The 22,219-nt window shown below is 40.8% G+C and overlaps 2 protein-coding genes across 6 annotated transcripts in view; one reads left to right on the forward strand and one right to left on the reverse strand.

Moving 5' to 3' along the window:
* Positions 1-8,438: 8,438 nt before the first annotated feature.
* larp6a (La ribonucleoprotein 6, translational regulator a) lies at positions 8,439-16,076 on the reverse strand. Its single transcript, XM_057326778.1, has 3 exons — positions 15,477-16,076; positions 13,160-13,358; positions 8,439-12,316 (listed from the first exon to the last, which is right to left on the reverse strand). The coding sequence occupies exons 1-3, from the start codon at positions 16,058-16,060 to the stop codon at positions 11,213-11,215; spliced, it is 1,887 nt and encodes a 628-aa protein (XP_057182761.1). The 5' UTR covers positions 16,061-16,076; the 3' UTR covers positions 8,439-11,212.
* Positions 16,077-18,354: 2,278 nt separating this feature from the next.
* Positions 18,355-22,219, forward strand: part of LOC130549543 (leucine-rich repeat-containing protein 49) — a 23,027-nt gene continuing 19,162 nt past the window's right edge. For 2 of the 5 annotated variants that reach the window (XR_008962219.1, XM_057326774.1), the window contains exons 1-6: positions 18,840-19,051; positions 19,679-19,747; positions 20,023-20,098; positions 20,194-20,388; positions 20,924-21,017; positions 21,662-21,865. Coding sequence is in view for 4 of the 5 variants with exons in the window: in XM_057326774.1 (XP_057182757.1) it covers positions 18,986-19,051; positions 19,679-19,747; positions 20,023-20,098; positions 20,194-20,388; positions 20,924-21,017; positions 21,662-21,865 (704 nt within the window). In the remaining variant the exon portion in view is untranslated. Of the gene's footprint in view, positions 18,382-18,839; positions 19,052-19,678; positions 19,748-20,022; positions 20,099-20,193; positions 20,389-20,923; positions 21,018-21,661; positions 21,866-22,219 lie in introns of those variants that run through there. The other 3 variants (XM_057326776.1, XM_057326772.1, XM_057326773.1) reach the window with 3 other exon arrangements.

The raw sequence follows: 22,219 nt of genomic DNA on the forward strand, positions 1-22,219 counted from the left end.
TTAAAGAAATTCCACAGAAAACTCCTCAAACACTTAATGTCATTAGTATTGCACAGTTACACATTTGGAACGATTGTATTTAGTCTCTCAATTTAAGTTTGCTTATTAGCGTGACAAAATGTACATTCGTATTGCCAAAGCATTTGCAGCTGGGCTGCGTACAAATAGTGCAAGTATGTAAACAACGAAAAGAAAGATAATAATAGTAATGAAATAAAAAATAATAAAACAAAGTGTGATGTAGTGCAACTTAAAGTGGTTTATAATATATGTAATTATATAAAAATAGAAATAAAGTTGGGGAGTAACTACAATTAGCGAAGCTACTAACTTAACTACATTTTCAGTAACTTGGCGGAAGCTCAATTACTTTTAAAACAGTGTAGCTTTTCCAGTAGTTCATTTCTTTTTTAAGAAAGTAGCGGTCGGTGTTGCGCGACTAAAAGCTACATTCCGTTCTGCCTTCAGAGCAGCGCTGTGTAACGTCTTCTTATCACAAACTGAAATGGTTCATTATTCAAAGAAGCTAGCTACTTTTTATAGTAACTTGTAGTGTAGTGAACTCCTTTTTCATATGGGTAGCTAAGCTGTAACTGAACTACTTTTATTTATGAGTAGCTTAGCTTATCTAACTACAATTTCAAAGTAGCTTCCCCAACACTGAGTATAGTAAACAAAGATTTACAAAAGCAAAATATACATTTAAAGCGGCAGTCCGCAAGTTTTTTGGAGTAATGAGCTAAAACCAATTATTGAGCAAGTACATGAAAGAACGGTATTTAAAACTGTGTCACTACCCTTGCTGGATTCACCACGGAACGCTTGTAATAATGGTTTGTAATTTGCCCTGTCGGGTCGACTTTTCCGGAGATCCTTATATGGTGTCTTTCGTCTGTGCGTCATTTCGTCACATTCGTACACAGAACGAAGAGGATCCGGCTGCTAGCCCGCGCGTGGATGCTGCGAGTGACAGGCGGTTTGTAGCGTGTACTCTCAACTGTTGGGTAGGATTTCATACAACGTTTAGTATTATTTATGGCGGCGTTTAGTACTTTTACTTTTAAACGCCAAGCAGTGTTGACATCTGGGGATTCATCATTTGTGAAAAACAAGAAGAACGAACTGAAGACGGTTTACAAAGAAACAGGGAATGTGATCGGACTCGTGCGAAAATTAATATTGGCAAGGCATTTCAAAGGTGGTGGGAACTCCGTGATCTGAAAGGATTGTAAACAGGTGCAGACATCGCTTTATTTCTTCTGAACAGGTAAGACACATTTTTTATATTTCAATAGATAACACAAAAATCGTAGCGCACTTGTTGTGTTAATATAGACGGGTACACTTTCATCGGTTGTTCTTTCTCTCTTTATGTTCTTTATGATAAATGTAATTTAAGACCTATTCGCCCGGGATTAGTATTATCTGGGGACCTCGTGTGATTTAGAAATGAACGTTACCTCCCCACATCTGTATTTCATTAGCACGGACAAGTGAAGCCTGTGATTTCACTCAAATGTACGGATTTATACCCCGGATATGATGGCAAGGCTTTGCATATAGTATATATAGTTGTATGATGTACAATGATTTATGACCGTGCCTGTCAGCATTTGAGACCCGCGTTCGGGGATCTTCTGTCCGGTTCGTGTTACGGGAGTTTCCATGAGAAGTAACAAAATGACCCGCACCCGAAATAATATCAAAACACTTCAACACAGCCTCCATTTGCGCTATTTGTGTCTGTTTATGTTCTTATTTGTGTCGTGTTATATCATCTGCCATGTTATCTGTGTTTATTATGCGCTACTGATGTACAGTGAAGATTCTCACCGCTGCACTGTCACGGGCCACGACTCAAAACATCAGACTCATCCGCGCAGTTGAGCAGCGCCGAATCACAACTCACGTCAAGAAATACCTCCGCACATCACCTGCAGTAGCAATTACAAACTGAGATGGCGACAAAGAGGCCAATCCTACGGACTGCCGCTTTAAGTAGCAGAATAGAATAATATACCGTAGGGATTACAATCTTTTATCTAATTAATTACATGATGTTGCGATTAATTTATCTAATTGATCACAACTTAATCACACATCATATTTGGGGCCAAAATATAATTTAAAGCCATAATAAGACAATACAGAAAGTAGCTTCAGATGTTAAGAAGCTAAAACGGTCATAATTTTGTTTTTTCAGAAGCGGAATTATTAAAATTAAAGACCAAAACAGTTTGGTTACTAACATTCGTAGAAATATCTTCCTTTTCCCCAAAGAAGTAATTCAAGTTAAATGGTAAGTAAATGTAAATAAGCAGAATATTTTTGGCAAACTATTACCAATTTATTAGTATTGTTGTTGTGAATTATTTATATAAAATATATTTACTTTTATTTTATGTCTGGCAAGAACTTGTATTATGTAAATAAGCACTATTAACTTCAAGTGTGAAAGTCGGGCTGCGCGATTCTCGTCTTCCGCAAAGGTTGAAAATATTTGTCAGATCCCGTCACGCGTCACAGCTTCCTTATTGATTAAATTCCTTTTTGCTTAATACTATTACTAATATTAAAATGAATATTACCTGCAAATATTATAATTTATGTTCAGAAAATAACCTCAGAGGCGTCAGAGGTTTATGATGCAGTCTATGACATCATTTAAGACACATACTCATTGACATGACCATGCATGCAGAATCTTTAGTTCCCTTAAATAATATTTATTGATAGAAAAAAAAACAGTGTTATAAGCTGGAGTCTTAAGAGATTGAAATACCACAAATTTGCAAATGGTATACTGCATTTTTATAAATTCCCTGCATCATACAGTATACAGTATGTACATATGCACTGTCTGTGTTTTTATATATATTTAATATGAAGGTCCAACAAATTAATATGGAAAATATCTCATTCACAAGAAATTCATTAATTTATTTCGGTCCTCACAGAAGACTTTTCACAGTAAATAAAAATGGTTCCAAATACTGTATAATATATTATATTACAACAATAAATATTGTTCTAAAAGCGAAACATTGCGTTAATTACATGTTAAATTCGCAAAGCTCTTTCTATTAATCCTGTACCTTGCGCAACAAGTTGCTTTTGCATGAATGAAGACGACTTGACTGCGTCATGGCCGCGATCTAATCCTGTTTACATGAAGTAAGACTGCTCCCGAGCAGATTTAAACTAACAGACCTGTTGCTAAGACAACAAGTCCAGGATGAGCGTTGAAGAACCGAACAATCCAAGATCATGCGAAATCGTCAACAATCAAATCCAGCTAACGGAGTTAGTGGGGTACAAAGAACGGGCCCCAGGGCAGATTGATTGTTTTCTCTTGTGTTGTGACAGGCAGCTAACACACAGCATCCTTGTGTTCTCCTAACACACACGCCACTTTCTCATCGTCTGACACACTTTCAGACATCTGGTGTACGGACTTGATTTTTCCATCAAACATCGTCCGTATGTGCGTGTGTTTTGTGCATTGTGTTAGGAAGTGGAGTTGTGTTGAGATGGACACCAGCCGTGTGTGTGTGTCTGCCCGTCTCTATAGTGAGTCTGATCTTAGTTCTTCATCCGTCACTGTGTCCAGACTGGATTCTCTCTTTAGGGCCAAATAACATTGACTTTGACTTTGTTGTTTTCTTTGGCTTTCCCAGTGAGTGATCAGTTTTGTTTCATGTGTGTTGTGATTGTGTGATTTAAAAGGGGGATACTGTATATGACACAGCTAAAACAAATATTATGGTTTGTTTTAGATGTAATGCAATTAGGGATGCACCAATATGTAAATTTTAGCCGATTACCGATCATTCTTTAACACCTGAAGCCGATAACCGATATATTGGCTGATATACAGTATCTAAATATGAATATAAAATTCCCTAAGACTGAAACAAAAAGTGGACAACTGCTTTTATTTGAAAACATTGACAGCAGAAAACAAGGTAACCATTAGTTCTCTTCTTTCCCCTGAAAATCAGGAACCAAGCCTATTTTACACTAGTTGAAGATTCTTTAACCTTCAAACTTTTCTGGTATATTTTTATGTAATAAACAAATTGTAGATGTTCTTCCAGAGCAACCCAGAAAAATGTTCTTAATAGCCACATGTCTAACAGGTCTCAAGACAGAAAGCATTCAGACAGTAATCTGATTCAAACAATATGCTTTTGTTCCTATAATTTACACATTCATAAATACTGTATCCGGTACCTATACAACATTGTTTTGCTAATAGCAGTAAGTGAATGATCATGACAGAAAGACAGTACTGTACAGTATGCATTTCACTGTGAGCAGCATGCAGCTGAAGAAGTATAACCAGAGGAAATGATTTGTCAGCTAAAATATATCGGCATACATTTTATTATCGGCCGATACCGATAACATTCAAATGGCCATTGATCGGCTGATACCGATCATTTATCGTGCATCCCTAAATACAATGTGTATACACGATTTAAGGTTTAAAAACGCTGCATTTTCCCCACACCGTGCATGTTTGTATCTCCTCTTTGCTCCGCCTCTCTGAAACACAGATTTTTAACAAAGCTCATGGCTCTGAAAAGCAAGGTGTGCTGTGATTGGCCAGTTCACCAGTGAGTAGTGATTGGTGGAATACTGCAAGCGTGTGAGGGAAATGTGACGCCTTTGACCATATTTGGAACATCAGGTTCCTCTTCATTTGTACTGACAGGTACGCCCACCTTACTTGCGTCTACATTTGGGCGGTCTTAGTCAAATCAGACCACCAACTGATGTAGATTTGTGGGGGTGTGGCTACACGAGGCGTTTCAGGCAGGTCTGGTGAGCATTCGCTTTTAGATAGAATGACTCTTTTGTTCCCACACTTTCATTTCTGCAATTTTACACGTCTAATACATGCATGTCTAACCGGCCTAATTCTGGCGACTGTCCAAGATCTGCGTTGTGTAATAGAAGACAAGGAACAACTGGAACTGTTGCTGATGGAGATTTTATTATGGGGCCTTTAGATGGCGCTGGATGGATTAAAGAGAGTACAGCATAAGAAAACGTTTCGTCTGTGATTTTTCACCTCTCCTCAGAACGCTCAAAGCGATTTCAGTACACATCACAATGACACACCAAAACAAAAAGCCTAAAACGCATCACAAAGGACATTAAGGCAAAATGAATTGTTACAAACACTTATCTAGACATACAAAATAATCTCCTGCAGCTAGGTTTAAATCTATCATGAATTGAAAGATGAACAAATCCATACAAAATTAATACAATGAGAAACAGAACAGATATAACCATACCTGGATGGATTAAAGAGAGTAGGCCCTACAGCATAAGAAAACGTTTCGTCTGTGATTTTTCACCTGCACAGATTAAAAGCAGTTATTTAACGGGTTAAAATCACAACGTTTTGTTGGCGCACGCACGCACACACATACTCAAACCGCTGTACTCAGGAATAAAACCATTAAATACAATCCATCCATTTATAAAACACTTCCTACTACATCCATAACACTGTGAACAATAATATTACTGCATATCATTGGCTTAATCAAACTTTTCGGAACTTTTACAGACATATACGGAGAAAGCACCGCTAACGGCTTACCTCTCCTCAGCACGCTCAAAGCGATCCGAGTACGCAGCGCGAGTTTACCAGAAATGACGTCACCACGCAATACAGATGCAAAACAACAAAAATAAGATACAAAACAAAATTATAATGTTTTCGTGGACAAATTATTACCAAGTAAATTAGTAAATATTGAAAGAAAGGATGATTAGTCAAATACATTGATATTTCGAGTATATACTCATCCGTCACACATGGGCAACTTATAACACACCAAAGACAGAAAAACACGTATTTGCGCCATTTGACCCCTTCAAGAGTGTGATTTTGTCAGTATTGTTGTGGTTGAGAGCATCAGTAGATGTTAGGACTGAAACATCAGGACTGAAGCTCTGGACCAGCTGATAGAGAGGATTCATTTCTTTCATCTCGTGGTGTTTCAGGGCTTTAGAATGATATGAGTGAGGGCCTGTGCTCTCTCTCTCTCTCTCTCTCTCTCTCTCTTCACTTTAAAACACACATGCAGGTTCATATGAACCTCGAAGAGTATGTTCTGTTCCCTCATTTGTTTCCTCTTTTTGAACCGCAAACACTGTTGTAATGAAACACAAGTGTAGGCTACTACAAACTGCAGACTGATTTTATTATGTAAGATTAGTGCAGTGTGCTACACTGTTGGCACAGAGCTCATCTCCTTGCGAGCTCTATTCAGCAAGTTGCATCAGAAATATAAACAGTGAGTCAGAACAGATGTTAAAAACCGAGGCAGATTTAACTTCTGATTCATTCTTTACACTAGGAATTGATGGAAGGTCAGGTAGTTACACAGTGAGCTTTGGAGTATACTCCACATTTTGGTAAAACTACACATGCATACAATTTTTCGCGTTTCGTGGAAGTTCTCTGGTAATGTTGACAGAGCTGTAACACAGTCATGGTAATGTCACGTCTATCATTAGAAACACACACCCACATGCTGACGGTGATAGTTTGGCTTTGCTGCATATCAGCGGGCATCTATCATTTCTCACCAGAGCTGCACTTCCAGGAAGTGAATTCACACGCTGCTATTCAAGAGGAGGAATATAGGAGAATACACCACAAATGCTTCAACATTCTCACGTCATTTCACGCACCTGTGCTAGACAACTACATGCTGACAGAACAATTAAAACAACCGTATTCTGAAATAACTGGATGCTAAACTAAATTCGCAATGTCTGGCATCACAACACATGCTACTTTTTGAAATGTCTGTTGTGTAATGCATATTCTTTCACATAAGTGCTGCACAGATTTTAATTCAGTGTGCACATATGCAGTGTTTCTCACATATATTATGTCTTATTAAAGATTTGTGTACGGGTATATAATGAGAGCATTGATGGTTTCTGACTAAAGAAGTTACCGCCCATCAGTGAAAAAAAAGTTTAATAGCTTTTCTTTATATATGTGGGGATCACACAGAAAATCATGTCATTATGAAAGACTTCGACCACAAAAGCCATTTCTTAAGCTAATTTGGTTCTCTGCTACATGGACAATTTGTGTAATTGGAAGAAATATGGAAGATATAAAAAATGACCCAGAATTGATTGGTATGCGTATTGAACCCGTATGAATCATATGACAATGTAGATAAAAGCAAGCTCATTTAGTGATATTAATGCAAATTATTGCTGCAAGTCCATTTCCTAGATGCAAGTTAAGCGCCGTCTGAGAGCAAAAAGCATTTTTGAAAAGAGACTCCACTTTGATGTAATTAACTGTTGTCGGAACTCAAAATTACAGCAGCGACTCACTCGTACCCGCCTCACCCTTATTTAACTGGACTAGAATGTGAATTTGTTTGCAGTGAACTCGGCATCTTGTGCTTTCCTGCAGAGATCTAAAGGTTGCTAAGAAACTTTACAACAGGGGTCGGCAAGTAAGTTTGGCATCGGGCCAAAAAAAACAAATTCGCCGCTAGATGGCGGGCCAGGACATAGTCAAAGGATAATTTAAGAAATTCGTTGATGAAAAATGCAACTAGAATAGCCTACTTTTAAAAATTTAGTTATTATATAATTATATATTATAACATAATAGTCATATAATTATTTAACGTAGCCTGTTTAACGTAACGTAACGCATTTGATGTAATAGTGCTGGGGGGTACGCTACGTCGTGTGGTGTGATGTTAACATTTAAACTAACTAGATGGTGTGAGAAAATGGCACTATCCTGACTTAAACTGAGACATTTAATCAATAAGTTTATTATAAACTGAAAACTATTAGGCGTACTACCCAGCTAACAATTTTTGGTTCCCAGAAAGTTCCCCTAACGTTAGTTTTTGGTTACCAGAACATTATTTTCTAAAGTTTTCTTTACGTTAATAGAACGTTAGTTTCTGGTTCCCGGAACGTTAGGGGAACGTTTCCCTAACGTTATAGAAACCATGAAACAAAGTAACAAACGTTTTATTTCCGTAAAGATAACCAAAAACAAACCTTAAAAAAACTTTCTGGGAACCAGAAACTAACGTTAGGGGAACGTTCCCAGAACGTTAGACTAAAATATTTTTCTGGGGTCTGTTTGGCCTCACCACACGTCAGTAATGAATGCATCCATGCTGTGTTTTTATCCATCGCTTGTCTAATCTAATTAAAATAAGTAAAATACATCATCCCACACAATATGGAGGATGAAATCAATGCATTAGATTATTCTTTTAGCCTAATAATTTTTTTTTCATTACTGAAGTAGCCTAATTTTTGTTTTAAACAGCACAGTATATCATTTCTAATAAAACCACACTGTGTGTAGGCCTACCTCAACATCAGACATTATACATTTTGAAATAAAATAACCAATGACTTCAACACAATATTTAAAGCAGATTTTTATTGACAGAAGAATAAACATTTAATTATCTTCAGGCTAACAATATTCTTGTCTTACCACAGAAGTATAGCACGGCTCCGTCTTTAGTTATAACAATCAAAAGCCCTGAGTTTCAGTCCTTACATCATGGTCTGTTGATTTCGATGTGTCAAATCAGTCGAAAATCACGAAAATATAAGTTTACGTTGTTTTCTGGTTATTTTCTGGTTTGAAAAAAAAAAAAAAACATCAGGGAACGTTAGTTTCTGGTTATTTTCTGGTTGCAAAAAAAGAACCAATAAATAACCATCAAGGAACATTACTTTCTGGTTATTTTCTGGTTGCAAAAAAGTTACCAAAAAATAACCATCAGGGAACGTTATTTTCTGGTTATTTAAAAAAACAGCCTGCAACGTTCTGGGAACGTTATTTTTGGTTGCAAAAATAAAACCTGAAAAGAATGTTCTTGGAACGTTAAATAACCAAAAGGGAACCAAAAACTAACGTTAGAGGAACGTTCTGTGTTTGCTGGGTAGACACATTTTATGTCAGAGTGGGATCTGAGTGGGATTTGGTTTACCGGTGAGCGACTGAGCGAAGCGCAGTCATAGAGCGAAATATTAATAGTAGGCTGAAAAAGAGCAGTTATGTTTCAGTCCGACATTCTGTGACATTACAGCCAATATTTTGTGTCATTTTTTATTTAAAGAGTGCCTAAACTAACTGCATAATAACTGATAAAGTATATTTTATTTTTGTTACTTTATTTCCGTGAACATATAGCTGCCATAGTGCAACATTCAAAATAAACACACAAAAGATGAAATGCCCTATGACACCGTTATTATTACTGGGGTTAATAAAAGAAACGGGCTCTAAAGAAAAACAGACCAAAACAAGGGGAAATGCGGTCTTAAAACTTCAAACCTCAATCGTTACAGCATTTTAGAATGTACTTTAATAAACTTGGACAAAGTAGCTGCGTCTTTGAAGGCTGTATGCGTCCTCCGGAGATCACATTTGTTCGGCCGAGGCCGGAGGTTTATTCAGGTTTTATTTCAGAAAAGCAACTGTTACATTAGGTAAGTGACACATGATGTCTTAAGAGAAATAAATATAAATGTTTTTTTTTTTTAACTGAAATGAGCCCGTGTCGCCCGCGCACCTCCGCAAATGGACGAGGCGTTTGTTGACGCATGCCGTTGCTATTGTGCCATTATTCAGGCTCATGCGGTGGACATGGGACAATAATCCAGCAGCAAAAAAAGTACTCACCAAGAGGGCTGAGCGAGCGACTCTGAGATTGAGCGAACGGAGCAGAATTTTCATAAAGGCGCTCTGCTCACATGCTCTGCTTGCGCGGGCCAGATATTTTTTGCTGGCGGGCCAAAACCCCTGCTTTACATCACACCGAGTCAAATCAAATGATGTTGAAGGTAATGGAGCTGAATTACCAGTTTATACCTTCAGAGATTAAAAACAATCCGCTCACACATGAAGCCATACTAACAGCAGTGATCAGTTTGACATGACAGAGGAAAAATAATGCCATTTGACCTCCTCTGTTATGACTCAAATGCTTCATTTGCATCTGAGGATCTGACACAGGACACTGGGCTGTTCTGATAACGGGGCAATACAATGATGAATGCCCATAATAAAATGCATAGATAATTTCAACAAAGGGAGAAAACCCTTCCTCAGGATTCATGAATTTTGGCACAAACTGATGTCACTTTGTACTATGGCTAACACTCATTCAAAAACCAGCCTAGTGTGTGTCTCGAGAAAAGGCTGATGTTCATGAATTTACATAAAATACTTTTGTTACTTAGCCAACATTAATTTTCGCCTACTGTTGGGCCTTTGAAGATCACAATCTTAACATCTCAACGTTTAGAGATTGGTAGAAACGGTTTGGTATTGAATTGATGCCAAATGTAGTGTCGAAGCAAACCCATTTGGGAACCACTGACTTTAAAGTACAAATGACAATGCAAATTAACATGCGAAACAAACCTGCCAAAGGCACAAGAAAACTGCATCTAACCAAATAAGCAACACAGCAGATGACTGCGACTGTAGTGATTTATTTGTACAATAGGAAGCAGAATGTGAACAGCCTCAGTTCAGGGCATTTTTTGCTCAGTACAGAAACCTCAAACATTCTTCAGCTGCGCTCCGAGGAAGCCAAGACGACTCGAGGAAAATAAACAGATCCCAAATCACTAAAACGAGAAACATGTCTAAAGGCAGAAAATAATCTTATTTAAAGCAAATAAAACTAATATTTTCATTGGGGATCATCATTTGGCCCAGTGATGAAGGTTAAGAGATCATAGCCGCACTTTAGAAGAACAGCATGTAGCGTTACAGAGATAAGAACTGAAGGCCTTAATCGTGAACCGCGCGCACCTGTAACCAGAAACACATTTACAACATCTACACACAAGAGTCAGACGCACGCTGTAATGTTTTTGGGCACAAAAAAAAAAACAGAACCAGGGAAATTCTCTATCAATAAAGTTCCTCACAGCAACACCAAAAGTAAGGGGACAATTTAAAACTTAAATGCTTTCAAAACAGCTTCCCTTGTAATACCACCAAGTCCAAAATGAGTCAAATTAAGATGTATAAAACGTTAACAAAAAATATCATAGAAACCAGGCCAGTCCTACAGAGATGACAATTCGAACAGCATCAAGAGTTTGAGGGTCTAGTGAGCAACACTTCTGTGGGATGAGAGTGGACAGGCGAGTATTAAAGTCAGGTTTGGGTCAATGCAGTCTTGCCTCCATCTCCACCAGAGGGACCAAAGTGAAACCCACGTGTGCCATCGGGACCCCTGGGGAGCCGCACCACACCCGGTGGAAGACCGTCTGCGTTCTGGATCTTTCGGCCAAGCATGGGACTCCCAACGGGACTGCTCTCCTGACTGGCCACCTGCTTCCTGCGCTGGACCCAGGGGCTGCCCGAGGGCGTCAGGCTGCTGTCTGAAGAATAGTCTGCCCAACGGCGTCCCGGTTCAGGACTCAACCTGCCCTCGCTGACCAGAAGCGACTTGCCGGAGTGGTGGGTCTTGCGCTGGGTGCTGGGGCTGGCCCGTGGGCTGCTCCAGGGGCTGGAGCGCGGGGAGACGACCGGGCTGAGGTGGTTGGGTCCTGCGCTGGTGGGGCTGAGCTTGTTGCAGGACCGAGACTTGCGGGCCAAGCGCGGAGACGTGGGATTGCTTTCTGTTTCTGAAGAACTCGCAGCAGAGTCGTCGCCGTGATACTGCAGCTCCCGTACACGGCTGTTCAGAGAGCGGCTCTTCCGCATGCCGCCTGCGGCATCTTCTCGCGGCCGGTCTTTCAGTACCTTTTTCTTGGGTGGCTTGGTACCGATCAGAACTACTTTAAGGCCCAACGCCCCCCTGCCTCCCCCTTGTCCCCCGACCGCCTCGTGGGCTTTCATGGCAGCCTCCACCTCTTCGAACTCCACAATGGCACACTCCTCCGTGCCCAGCTGAGCGTAGCGTCCGCTGAGTTTCTTCAGATCTGCCGGCAGGTCTTTGCCAGGTTTGAGGACCCGCACGGAGGCGATCGTGCCGTAATTTCCAAAGGCCTTCAGAAGAAGCTCCATCAGCCGCTCCTGTTGCGTCGGACCCGTTCCAATGCCTCCGTTGCTGCCTTCCCCTCCGAGGGCCAAGCCCAGCTCCGGCCAACACTTCAGCTCGCTGAGTAACAACATGCGACTCGGCAAAGACTCGCTTGGGAAAACCGGGACCGTTCCTTTGCGACGCACCTTACGGCCCTCTTCGTTCAGTTCCAGCAGGTTTGAGTGCTGCAGGGCGTACGCTGTGGTTCTCCAGTCCCGCGTCAAGTGCTTCACCTGACAGAGAGAGACGGATAATATTTAACCTTCTTCAGGTGACATGTAAAAAAACTTCTATTTTCTTACGATCTCATGTGATGAACAGATTACTATAGGAAGATTCACTGACATGACAGAAAGGTTGCAGGTGATTTTTTGTGGTAATCACTTCCACTTCCTAATCACACGGAATATAGTTGCTGTTCTTATTTCAAGTGGTCAAAACTTCTGAATTTCAGATTGTAAGACCTGTGTCAACCATGACTGTAAAACCTGTAGAACAGAATCTAAATTTCACAATCCACTTTAATAAAATTCACTTAGTTTAAACATCATGGTAACCCAACATATAAGATTCATGTGATGTGTTTGTCAGTCAGTTCAGTGTCGAAAAGCTTCAGACAAAAACTCGAGCGTGCTGACAAACTCACATCTTTATAATGCTGTGTGTGGGAGTGGGCGGTGACTGCTGAACTTTTGAACACTATTTTAGTTTCTATGGTAACAGCGATTTCTCTGATTGGTGGATGTCGGCTGCTTATTTGAAGTTTAAAACATTAACAGTCACGGGGACTGGAGGCTTCCACAGAAGCATCTGCAAACTTGTAACGGTATGAAAGGAGTCTGAAGAGTCTATGCGTAATGTAGGATGACTTTAAATCCATCAACACATTCTTCCGTACAGGCCACAAGTCCCCAGCACACCTTCACCACTATCGGCTAACAGAATGCTAAGTAGATGTGCAACATGACAAACAGAAAATGTCAACATTGTCAGGAATTCACAAGCATACAGATGATCAACAACAACCACAAAACCTGTGAAGAGCTAGCCCTCGAGACACTGTGAAAGGATCTTACCTTTTTAAAAGAGGTGAGCAGCTTTACGCTGACGAAGCCGAGCTTGTTGCGGCGGACATGTTTGAGCAGGAAGGCATCATGCTCCAGGTTCTCATCAGACAGGTAATATTCAATCTGCGCTACCAGTTTCTGGATCAGCTCTGGATCAGGAGGTTGCCAGCTCTCTTCTTCAAGTTCTCCGCCACTGGTACCGGCACCACTGGAAAAGAGCACAAGTGTACGGATGTGTTCAACAGCGGGTCATTTGTTTGGCAGCTCAACCCCCAGCAGCAGGGAGCCCGTCTGTTTCATCTCATCCCTCTAAAAATCTCTGATTCCCCACAATCCAACAGCCTGTGCAAAAACACGAGCATCACGGCTCGCTGCCCACAACCACCAACACACGCTGGCAGAGACGCTACATCTGACTGCTGAACACATGGTGGGCTGTGTCGGCCCCTTGGTCTCCAGAGAGAGAGGGAGAGAGAGAGAGGAAAAAAGGGGGAAAAACAAACAAAGTAAAACAAACGTGCATCCTCAAGAAAACTAATTCTGTACCATGTCTACAGCACAGCTCCCTCTATGAGATTACATCCTGAGATTATCACTCACCTGTCTGCTGAGAATAATCTTCAGAAATTAAATCAAACCGATGACTCCGCATCCAACCCACATTCTTTCAAACCACGCGCCCGATGCGGACGACCCCTCGAGAGACACTGGCTCTGGAACAGGCGGGGAAACCCTTCAAAAGGCGCCCGCCGAGTTCCGCCCACCACAGCTGGAGAACAATAGCAGCATCAGCGAGACTCATTAGTGCTTCATAACAATACACACACACAGCGCTCGTGGGCTGCGACAAGCGCTCGCGGAAACACAAGTAATGTCCTCACAACTCAATAGCTCAGAAAATGACTCAACAGGTCGAATGAGATCAAACTAACCTGAACAGTCCAGATAAACCAGAGTTCAGTGTGTGATCGTACCCGAAGCGTTTGCTATGACCACACTACAATATATTGACCAGAGAACAACATATCGATCAATATTGTACCATCACTGCCACTAACAGTGTCCACATCGAAGATGAAGTCTACAGATGGTCTTTTGTTTTTCATAGATATGAGATATAGGTCATTGTAAAGCTCATTCTGGACAAGCACACGTGTGGACTGTTGAGATGTAAAGAAGAGCAACAGGTCTGCCTCCATTCCTGCATGTTAACAAGACACACCTGTTACACAAAACAACAGTCACTGGCAGAGTCACATCAATCACAGACGTACATTTAACACGTCAAACATTGTTATCCTGACTATTTATAGTTCTAACTTCTACATGCAGGTTAGGAGAGCCTGATCATACAGTCCCGTCAACCATTTTCAGTTTAAGCATCTCTTATGACCGCTCTTCTGGCATCCTTTTTGAGCCAAACTATTTGATCTAATTCAGAAGTCTGGGAGGCTTTAACTCCGAGCTCAAGCCCAGTCTCGAGACCAAGACCACTTAAGACAGCAGGACAAAATTTGTTTATCACGATCATAATAATCAACCTTGTTTAGACTAAATTAATTTCTTCAAGACTGGATAAGCAGGTGAACTCATGAATACTGGAACATGTCAGCATTGAATTGAGACCATTTAAAAAGCTCCTCACTACTCAAAATGCAAAAACGCATTTTATTTTCAATGTGCTGTAATAATGTCAAGTCACCAATACAGATTTAATGTCTGTTTGTGTGTGCGCATATGTGTGTGTGTGTGTGTGTGTGTGTGTGTGTGTGTGTGTGTGTGTGTGTGTGTGTGTGTTTCAGTGTTTGTGTGTTTATGCGTGTGTGTATTTCAATGTGTGTGTATGCGTGTGTGTGTTCATGTTTGTATATCCCGGTGGGGACCTAAACCTGAATACACACCAACACATGGGGACTTGTGTCACCGTGGGGACCAAAATTGAGGTCCTCATGGGCACAAAAGCTAATAAATTGTACAGAACAATATTTTTTACAAATCTAAAAATGCAAAAAGTGTTCTATGATCTTTAGGTTTAGGGATAGGGTTAGGGATAGGGGATAGAATATACAGTTTGTACAGTATAAAAAACATTACGCCTAATAGTGTCTATAGTAAACCAGACGTGTGTGTGTGTGTGTGTGTGTGTGTGTGTGTGTGTGTGTGTGTGTGTGTGTGTGTGTGTGTGTGTGTGTTTATGCGTGTGTGTGTGTTTATGCGTATGTTTCAGTGTGCGAGTTTGTTTATGTAGGGGAACTAAATGACAACCCGTTGTAATTCTCGTCTTGATATGTAAATGAGTTTATATGTCTCGCGCACGCGTGTGTACCTGGACTTGTCGTGTCGTTCGATCTCGTCGTCGCTGCCGCTGCCCGTGTGCAGCTCGATGGTGTTGGCCGAAGGTTCCTCGTCCGGTTCTTCGTCCTCCGCGGCTTGAATCGCCACGGTGATCGTCACCGGCGCGCTCATCTCCCGCAGGTGCGTGTCCACGGACGTCGCTTGCTGCTCGGCGGTGACGCTCATGATAGCGGCCGTGAACGCGTCCTCTTCCGCGGCTCCGGTAGTCTCTGCGCTCCACTGAGAGTCGAGAGCGACGCCGCAAGGCGGAAACAAACTTCCCAAGCTTTTGCGAAGAGCGAAGGGAGCCGTGAGGACGCTCTCCGCGGCGGACCACCACAGCGTCCAGAATCTGCGCCACGGAGAACGATCGGACGCGGGGCTGTCAGAGGGGACGGGCTCGAGCTCGGGGTAGTCTTGAGCTGCTACTTCCTCATATGTAAGAGGCTTTGTGCGTTTGAAGCGCGCTCTGGGATTGGGCCATGACGCCTCCCCAACCCACCAGCAAAACTGAAGCCAAGAGGGCGGCAGCAGGAACGCGACGCACCGCAAGAACGCGTTCACAACAGCGGACATTACTTCACTCGCGTTTCTCATCACTAGAGACGCGCGAGCGTCTCATAGATACATTTATATCGACAAACATAAATGAGTTCACGTGAGATCAATTAATAGATAACTAAGAGCGCGCGACGCAATTTAGACATGCGGTAATGAGCTTAACATGAGTGTTTACTCCTGAGAAGAACTGAACAAAACCTGTCATAAGACATTGTGCTTGCTTGTTTATCATCTCTATAACTAAAAACGCTAATGATTTCTAATACATTAAAGTTGTATAAAATACAAATCATATGCAATACCTAATTATATACAAAAGAAAAAGTGAACCACTTTAAGCAACGATATCATACCTGCAAACAGGGGTTATTTTTATTTGTTCAAACAGAGGTTATTTGAGTTGTTTTAAGGTGACTGAATGACGTCACGGCGTCACTGAGTCATACAGCGGCGCTCCGATTGATGTTCCGTCTGCAGAGTGCGCGCGCGTACGCGCGCGATAATGCTGCCGCGAGACGTCACACTATTCGTGTCCTGCATACTGATGATAAGCTCACCTGTGACAGACTGCAGTCTGACAGCCAGTAGAAGCATCGGCTCGCTCTTCAGCTGCTCTTTTATTTGGAAAGCAAATGAGTTGAGCAATTGTGTAAAGAGAACCTGAAAGCACCTGCTGTGACACACATGAGCATCCATTCACAGAAACCGGGTGGCGGCGAGTGTGTACATGTGTATTGAGCATCAGACCTGTGTCAGAGGTGCCTTTCAACTCAACTTTATTTATATAGCGCTTTTTACAATTTTCATTGTTACAAAGCAGCTGTACATGAGACATGTTGACTACAAGCAAAACAATTAAAGTTGTACCTGCAAAAACAAGAAAAAGGTGAAAACACAGAAGACAGACATACCCACGCACACACACACACACACACACAACACTCCACACACACAATAATCACACGTACTAACACACATAGACATAGAAAAGCACGCACGCACAGTGAAAGCACACATTTAAGATAAAGGAGAGAGAAACACATTGTGCTCTTTCATTGTGCTGCTGCTCTGTTGGTCCATCGTCAGGTTTTGTTCATCTGTTGAGTGATTACTGGGCTCTGAATATTGTGTCCCTGCGTTTGGGTGGATGAAATATCCTCCCTCCTTCCCTCACTTCTTATTCAGCTGGTGTATTTATAGACGCGGACTGAACCCTGGGGAACTGCGTGCTCAGACCGGCGTGAATGAATGCATCCCGCCAGGGAAACGATACTCAGTGGAAAGTCACCATTCATATGGATACACTTCTCGCCTAACACATCCAGAGTGCTTTTTACATTACGTTGTTATAATTCTCAGGAAAAGCCCACCATTAGCTTCCATTAATAATGCTTGACATGAAAAGCATCACATTAAGAGTGTTCAATAACCAATCCTCCACAACCCAAACCCCCCAACCCCCCCGATCTTGAACATTTGGTTACATCACTGCTGTCACCCATAATGATAAACAGATGCAGGAAATCGCACAGACACTTCAGACTGCATCCCTGTCGTATATACACAGATCTTATGAAATCAACACTTACATCGCGTCCAGTTATATATGCTGGTTTAAATTCACGACACACATTTAAGTCTCTTTCAGAGGCTGCATACATGAGCAGTGTTTGGATGTGTTAAGTGCTATGGTCTGTGGAGGACTGTATAGCGTTTGTTCTATAAGGTCATTTTGAGATTTGTTTTCCTTTGATTCACATGACATATTGCATTTACATTTACATGTAGTCATTTAGCAGACGCTTTTTTCCTTTGTGTGACGGCACCACAAGACGTTGTTCGATTGATATTGATATAGTAAAATGTAAACGTTTCATATACTTGTACTTGTATATTTAATATTTAAAGAGCCACTTGTAGAAATTTGACATTTTGAGCGTCATGGTCTCGAGGGATTGAAAGCAGCGCGGACTTAAAGAGCGTTAAAATATGCATTTCAAAATACATATTAAAAGTAGTGTAGGAACGGACAAATGTCAATTGTGTTATTGAATTTTCATTTTGCACCTAATGTTGCACATATGTTATTTTAAATGTATATTTAAAGACATAAATACATTGTCATTTTACATACTGCATTGCCATTTTGCAAATTGCATTTCAATTTGATAATAGCAACCAATATGCTTCCATAGTTATTGACGGTAATGAACTCATCTCACTGATTCATATGCTGCAAAAGAAACATCTGAGAAGAAATTGATCCATGGCTTTGTGTATTGATCACAAAAGTCACTAAACGTCTGACAGATTGTTGTAGAAAGGTGCTCATTTTTGTAAGTTTGTAAAGAAAACGGCACACGAAAGACACGACGATCTTTTTTGTTACCATTCAACAACTGCGCCTTTCCACGCGAGTATATTTTAATTTTCTCATGTAACTCAATTGGCGGTTCGTTGCGTTTGTATGTTTGATTCTCATGGAACACACGAAACATGTATGTTTGATTCTCATGGAACACACGAAACATGTATGTTTGATTCTCATGGAACACACGAAACATGTATGTTTGATTCTCATGGAACACACGAAACATGTATGTTTGATTCTCATGGAACACACGAAACATGTATGTTTGAATGAAGCTGAAGTCGCTTCGGATAAAAGCGTTTGACAAATGAATATGTAATGTAATGCAATTTCTCTCAGGAAGTGGTTTTCGAGCTTCGCTTGTTTTGTCCGGGTCACATATCGCGTGACACCGGAAACGGCCGGATCTGTTTACGCTGTATGGTTGCTAAGCACCCGGAGCGTCGCGCGGTCACGATGAGACGCGCCGTTGAATCTCGATGGAGAATCCGCTTTTTTGAGACGTATAATTGAAGTTTTTGACTCGTTGAAATGAAAGAAACACCTTGCAGTGTTTATATGTGAGAGACATGCGCTCTTATAAACAACAGATGAATAATTATAATGATGAATGTGGAAGATTTCTGCCTCCTGCCGTGAGTTTAACTGCTCAACACACTCAAACATGAAACTGAGAGAATTCATCTATACACAACTGTCACTGTTATTAATGTGTAGAGTTTACATGAAGGACTTTTATCAGTATTTATAAGGTCAATGTGCTGATGAAGTGTTTAAAACTGCCGCATTATAATGCAATGTTATGTCTTTTATGAAGTGACAGATTGTCAATCAAAATGTTTTCGAGCACACTTAATTGATGTTTTAATGTGTGTATCAGTTTTGTAACACGTCTGTCTATGTTGTAAAGCAGCATAAGCTGTGAGATGTGTGATGAAGATGATTGATTGAATCATGATTAGGATGTGCTGGAGATCACGTGTGTTCAGAGCTGCAGATGGACACAAACTGACTCATCATCACACTGTTATTCTGTTATTGTGTGCTCTTCTATTCTTCTGTAGAGGAAAGAAGGCGCCTTGACAAAACACACTTACAATAGCAGGCACATTTTATTTTCTTATTTATTTTTGGCCATGTACCTCAGTTTTTGTATATGTGACTTTATATTTTGAAGTGCCTGTGTGTTACATAAATGATAACGGGTCTCTTTGGAGTAGCTCCGTTGTGTTTTGTGATTTGTTTCTCGGTTTGTTGTGCAGGTTAACAGTTATAAGCAGCATCTAGCGGCTGTGAAGTCATTACTGCCCGACAGACTGAGCCACAGACCGGTGAGTATATGCTCTGTTGTGTGTCCTCTAACCCATCAATTCATCAGATAATCCAATGAATATACACGCAGATTTTAATGACAGTTAAGTACATGCACCCTAATTCTCAAAAAGTATGCTATTGTATTTCAATAAAAAATGAGAATAATTGTCTTTTCAAAGTTGCATGGTATTAACGTTGAATATCATCGCTGCGCCATGGCACAGGACTTGTCTGTCAGGAAAGTGAACATCTTTTATTTCTTTTTAATAATGTCTCTCACTTTCTTGGTCAGATCGATTTGAAGTTGTCAAACGGGCTGAGAAAACCTTTAAATGTGGACTCCATGAAGCAAAACCCGTGGAAAACAGGTACAGAACATTTTCAGTCTAAACTTTAAACACACCGTATTGTCAGATGTACAAACACGTGTTTAGATATTCATGTTATTTAAACGTGTTTTCAGTCAGGAATCATCGCAGTGCTGTGCTGGCGTGTGAGAGCGAGGGTCCGGCTCCAGAGCGATGTGTGTTTTCTCTTCCCGTGGCTCTTCCTGTGGGGATGGTGTGGGATTTGGGACCTCAGGCGTACCGGGTGCAACCCCACAGAACCACTCAAAGCGCAGGAGCTGCGTGCTGTCAGAGTAAAGCTGTGACGCGGGGTAACACTCCATTAGTGTTTGCAGGACAGAATACATTCAAGAACTCTTCATTACACATTGTTTTATCGCTAAAACGTGAATATTCTGAGTCACTATGTTGTTTGCAGTGTTGGGTGTAACTAAGTAAATCTTTACTGTAATTTAATTACTTTTCCCATGAAAAAGTAAAGTAAGGGATCACTCAAATTTTTTTCTGTAATTTAATTACAGTTACTTCTGATGTAATTAAACTAAATACTGTGTAATATGTGTGTGTGCAATAGTGGAAAATCCGTGCTTTACTGTATAATTCTCACATCTGTAATACTTTGGTCAGTTAATAAGAGTACCTTATGTAGTTTAATATTATTTATTTGAATGAATTAAAAGAGCCGTTTCGTTCATTGGTTGGTGTAGGATATAGAAAGTAATTAGTAATAACTAATTAAATACTTTTTGGGAGAGAGTCATTTGCACAGTAATCTAATTAGTAACTAGTAATTAATTACTTTTTCAGAGTAACTTGCCCAACACTGGTTGTTTGTTTGTTTGTGAGGTGACACGGTGCGTCTGCGTGATCATTCTGCAAAAGGTTTCTCCTTCAGTTTGGCAGGCATCACCTCCAACTCCGAGAGACTCGACCTGAGCAGGTACCACATGTTATTCTCTTACGGTTAACAATCTTAATATGTAGCTCAAATCATCAGGTTCAGACTTATGACTTTAACTGGCTGGGTGATAAAAGCCCATCACTGAGGGAATTGTTTCTGAGCCCCGGAGTTTTGCTCTTGCCAGTTGGCAACACATTGAAGCCCCTAGCAACACCCTGACAACCATCCACTACACTCACAGTGTTGTTCCACTCACCTTTTCTTCAGTAAACCCGTTTCTTATTTACAATGTCAGAAAGAAATCTTAAAGGGACAGTGCACCCAACAATGAAAATTCTGTCATTATTTACTCAACCTCAAGTTGTTCTAAACCTGTTTAAATGTTTTTGTTCTGCTAAACACAAAGGAAGTTATTTGTAAGAATAGCATTATGCAAACAGATCTCATCCCCCATTTACTGCTATATTAGGGAAAATAAATACTATGGGAGTCAATGGGGGATGAGATCTGTTTGCTGTATTACACAAGTGAACCAACAGGTGGCAGCAAAGTCTTTAGTGAGACAGGACATTCTTTGTGTGTATGTGTTGACAGTGTAGTGAGAGTCAGTGTTGCATTTATGAATTGCATGAACAGTTATTGATTGATTGATTGACGGGTAATGTGATGTATTGTTTTCTCAGACGGGGTCTAATGGACTTTCCTCATCTGAACGGAGGAGATAAACTGCGTCTGCTCAATTTACAACACAACTTCATCTCTCTCCTGCAGAACCTGACTCTCCTGCCACACCTTGTGTTCCTCGATCTCTATGACAACCGTTTGATTGACATGTCTGGCATCTCCTCTCTCACCTCTCTGCGTGTACTTCTGCTGGGAAAGAACAGGTGTGTATGCGCTGGCGTGTCACACACACACACGCGCGCGATGAGCAGGCAGGCACGTGTAATCTAACAGGAATGCTTTTAAACTCCTATTAAAATGTCAACATTTGATATCTAAATGTAATCGTGTCTAAATACAGCAGAATTGGTTTTGCATTAAAATAATTAGTGAAAGTTATACAATCTTAATTCATGTAAAATAATCATCATTCATTGTGATGTGAAAAATGATCTGGATGTGTATCTGACATCTCGTGAGAGATTGAACCAAACATTCACCATTGACCTTGACATCTCTCTCTCTCTCTCTCTCTCTCTCTCTACATCTCTCTCTCTCTCTCTCTCTCTCTCTCTCTC

The sequence above is a fragment of the Triplophysa rosa genome, unplaced genomic scaffold, assembly GCF_024868665.1.
Source record: "Triplophysa rosa unplaced genomic scaffold, Trosa_1v2 scaffold130_ERROPOS893051, whole genome shotgun sequence".
In the NCBI taxonomy this organism is placed as follows: Eukaryota; Metazoa; Chordata; class Actinopteri; order Cypriniformes; family Nemacheilidae; genus Triplophysa; species Triplophysa rosa.